Raw genomic sequence first — 3671 nt, 5'->3', positions numbered from 1 at the left:
TGTTTTATATAAAAATAAAATTTTAATAATAGTAATAATTAGTATCATAGATTCATACATCATATCATTATCATGAAAACGAAAACTATGGACGGATAGGAAAAAATATACACATAAAATGTTATAAATAGTGTGTACTTCTAAATTCTAATCATACTTCCTGAGCTGTAGAGCTAGAGCGCAATGGCTCAGCAAGCGTTCATGGAAGTTCCAGTGAAGTATCCGGGCAAGCTTACCTTGAGGGTTGTCTTCACTTGCATTATGGCTGCTACCGGTGGCTTGATTTTTGGTTATGATCATGGTGTTTCAGGTGAATCAATAAATCCAATCTTTTTTGTTTCTTTTTCTTTTCTTTTTCTTGTCTTTTGTTTAATTTTAAAGTTTTGCTTCTTTTATAAATGCCTTTTCAACTATCCTTCTTGCCACTTTGTTTGAATCTGTGAATGTGGTTCGAAATCTCAGAATCTGGGTATTCAATGTAATTTAGATATTAGGGGTTTTGTAATTCAGTTTTACCCTTAATTATGATGGTTATCATTGCAACAAGAACTGAATTTCTAAATTCGGTTTCTTTCTTTTTATTTATGACTAAAATTTTGGTACTTTTATGGTTCTGAAATCAATTTTATAATGTTCTTTTTTAAAAATAAAATTATATGCCTAAATTTTTAGTACTTTATGTGTTCTGAATTCAATTGCTGATAATGTATTTTAATTTTATAGGTGGAGTGACTTCCATGGATCCATTTTTGAAGAGATTCTTTCCCTCTGTTTATGAGAAGGAGTCTACTCTGAAGCCTTCTTCAAACCAATATTGTAAATTCAACAGTCAGGTATTGACACTCTTCACATCCTCACTGTATCTGAGTGCCCTTGTTGCTGGCCTCGGCGCCTCAAGCATAACTCGGATGCTTGGCCGGCGCGCAACCATGATCTTGGGCGGAATATTCTTTGTTGGAGGTGCATTACTCAATGGATTAGCTGTACACATATGGATGCTTATTATTGGGAGACTCTTGCTTGGTTTTGGAATTGGCTGTGCAAATCAGGTCCAACTTTTACTCGTGTTCTATGATTTGGTTATGCTCTGATTAATTGTTGGTGGAAACTCATATGCAGTTGCCCTTATGTGAAGTTGATAGTTGAGAGCTGGACTAGTTGCCAATTTAGTCAAACTGTCAAATTATGTAATGACTTTTAGCTATCAACTTCACACGAAAATAGTTACATGTGAGTCTCCACCTTACTTGTCAACTAAAAGGTTCAATTTCATAGTTCAATTCACAAAATGTAATCTCGTGACTAAATTGAACTTTATGAAAGGTTAGGGATTTAAATTAAATCATGGATTAATGCTTACAATCTCAAGAGGAAATTGAACCTTTCTCATTACTAGTCATGTATAGTTCCGACTGTGATCATTAGAATTTCTTATACTTATAATTAACTATGCTGTCTTTTGCAATTTGATTGCAGTCTGTGCCAATTTATCTTTCAGAGATGGCACCCTATAAATACAGGGGAGCACTTAACATGTGCTTCCAATTGTCAATCACTATAGGCATCTTTGTTGCGAATCTCTTCAATTACTACTTTGCAAATATACTGAGTGGTCAGGGATGGCGCTTGAGCTTGGGGCTTGGTGCAGTCCCCGCTGTTATCTTTGTCATAGGCTCAATTTGCCTTCCGGATTCACCAAACTCACTTGTTGCCCGTGGCTGCCTTGAGGATGCACGAAAGGAGCTTGTGAGAATTCGTGGCACTACTGAGATCGATGCAGAGTTGAAAGATATAGTTGCAGCTAGCGAAGCCTCAGAGAAGGTTAAGCACCCTTGGAGAACCTTGATGGAGAGAAAGTATAGACCGCAGCTTGTTTTCGCCATATGCATACCCTTTTTCCAGCAATTCACCGGCTTAAACGTGATCACATTCTATGCTCCTATTTTGTTTAGAACAATTGGTTTCGGAAGCACGGCTTCTCTTATGTCCTCAGTGATCATTGGCAGCTTTAAACCTGTTTCAACCCTCGTTTCCATTCTTCTTGTAGATAAATTCGGAAGGCGCACACTTTTCCTTGAGGGTGGTGCTCAAATGCTGATTTGCCAAGTACTTATTTCACACTCCTCACATCATAAACTGGTTTCCTTTTTTCTCATTGGTTATACTAGTTCCTAATTAGTATCTTATGTGTGTTTCGCACCGCAGATTATCATGACGATTGCTATTGCTGTTGCATTCGGCACTAGTGGCAACCCCGGCACACTTCCCAAATGGTATGCATTTGTGGTTGTTGGCATCATCTGCATATACGTTTCCGGTTATGCATGGTCTTGGGGTCCTCTAGGCTGGTTGGTACCGAGCGAAATCTTTCCACTTGAGATCAGGCCTGCGGCTCAGAGCATCACGGTTGGGGTAAACATGATCAGTACTTTCTTCATAGCGCAATTCTTCACGTCAATGCTATGCCACTTGAAATTCGGTTTGTTCATATTTTTCGGGTGCTTTGTGGTTATCATGACCATATTCATCTACAAGTTGTTGCCGGAAACAAAGGGTGTTCCTCTTGAGGAAATGAGTATGGTATGGCAGAAGCATCCCTTCTGGTGCAGATTTGTGGAGTCAGATAGCAGGACCAAGGTTGAATCTACATGTTGATTTTTAGTTGTTATTTCTTAGTCCTAGATTTTGTGCAACTGTGAATTAGCTTGAAAAATTCCTTAGCTTTTTTCTTTTCTTTTTTTCTCTGTTGATTTTATGCACAAGGTGTTTGAGTTGGAATATAAAACTCAATACCATATAGATATTCAAAGTTTAAAGTTCCAGAGTTAGGTTCAATTGAACATGTCAAACACTAAGAAACTTTATAAGCAGTTGGAATTATAATTTTTTTCAGTTTAATTTCTCAGTTAGTCTTTATAATTTTATCAAATTTGTAATTAAGTCTTTATAATTTTTTTCTTTTCGATTGAGTTTTTATATTATTTTTAATTTTGTAATGAGATTCTTTTCATGTCAAAAATATTAAAATTAATAGAATATTTTTTTCAAAAAACATATAATTAAATATTCAATTAGGTTTTTAATCTTCAATTTGCATGGAAATATTTAATTAATTCTAATATTTTTTATACTAAAAAAGACCAAACTATAAAAATAAAAATAGTATAGAGAGTGAATTAACTCTACAAGATCCCTCCCAAATTACAATATCCTGAATGACATTGGTGACAACAAAACAAACTTACCCCTATTCAAACTAAACCAAGCAATATCAATTATCTATTACCAAGGCAATATTCATTGTATACCTCATAGTGTGGCCGCACCTTGTTGCTTATAGTCGTCCATCCATCACTTCCTTACCGTTCCAGAATCTCACACCAACCATGCCAAGATTAGTTTTATTTTTTTTTCTTCATTTATCATTCTCCAGTGGCACCAAGACTCCTCCGTTCCTCTTGCAAGTTGTTCCTATATCGTAAGCTCTTTGAAACTTAGCACACATCTGTATTTCAATTCCACGTTTTGGAATATTTGACTCATGTTTCTTGCTTTATTCCTTACAAATCTCTAGTCCCAACTTGTTTCCTTACCACCTTTCATCCATTCTGTCATACCTTTGTACCCAATCACCATCTTTATGTCTTCTTCCTTTAGATTGTCTCCTCCAA

The 3671-nt window shown here is 35.9% G+C and overlaps 1 protein-coding gene across 1 annotated transcript; it reads left to right on the top strand.

Moving 5' to 3' along the window:
* LOC107643739 (sugar transport protein 1) lies at positions 96-2903 on the top strand. The gene is made up of 4 exons (XM_016347467.2): positions 96-310; positions 724-1049; positions 1477-2106; positions 2206-2903. Exons 1-4 carry the CDS (start codon positions 184-186, stop codon positions 2653-2655), a joined length of 1533 nt encoding a protein of 510 aa, XP_016202953.1. The 5' UTR covers positions 96-183; the 3' UTR covers positions 2656-2903.

This window comes from Arachis ipaensis, chromosome B05 (genome assembly GCF_000816755.2).
Source record: "Arachis ipaensis cultivar K30076 chromosome B05, Araip1.1, whole genome shotgun sequence".
Lineage (NCBI taxonomy): Eukaryota > Viridiplantae > Streptophyta > Magnoliopsida > Fabales > Fabaceae > Arachis > Arachis ipaensis.
The sequence above is the reverse complement of the archived record's forward strand: the minus strand, read 5'-3'. Positions and strand labels throughout refer to the sequence as shown.

Coding starts and splice junctions, on each gene's coding strand:
- LOC107643739 (XM_016347467.2), top strand. CDS start 184: ATGGCTCAGCAAGCGTTCATGGAAGTTCCAGTGAAGTATCCGGGCAAG. Junction 311..723: donor TTATGATCATGGTGTTTCAG/GTGAATCAATAA, acceptor TTAATTTTATAG/GTGGAGTGACTTCCATGGAT. Junction 1,050..1,476: donor GAATTGGCTGTGCAAATCAG/GTCCAACTTTTA, acceptor ATTTGATTGCAG/TCTGTGCCAATTTATCTTTC.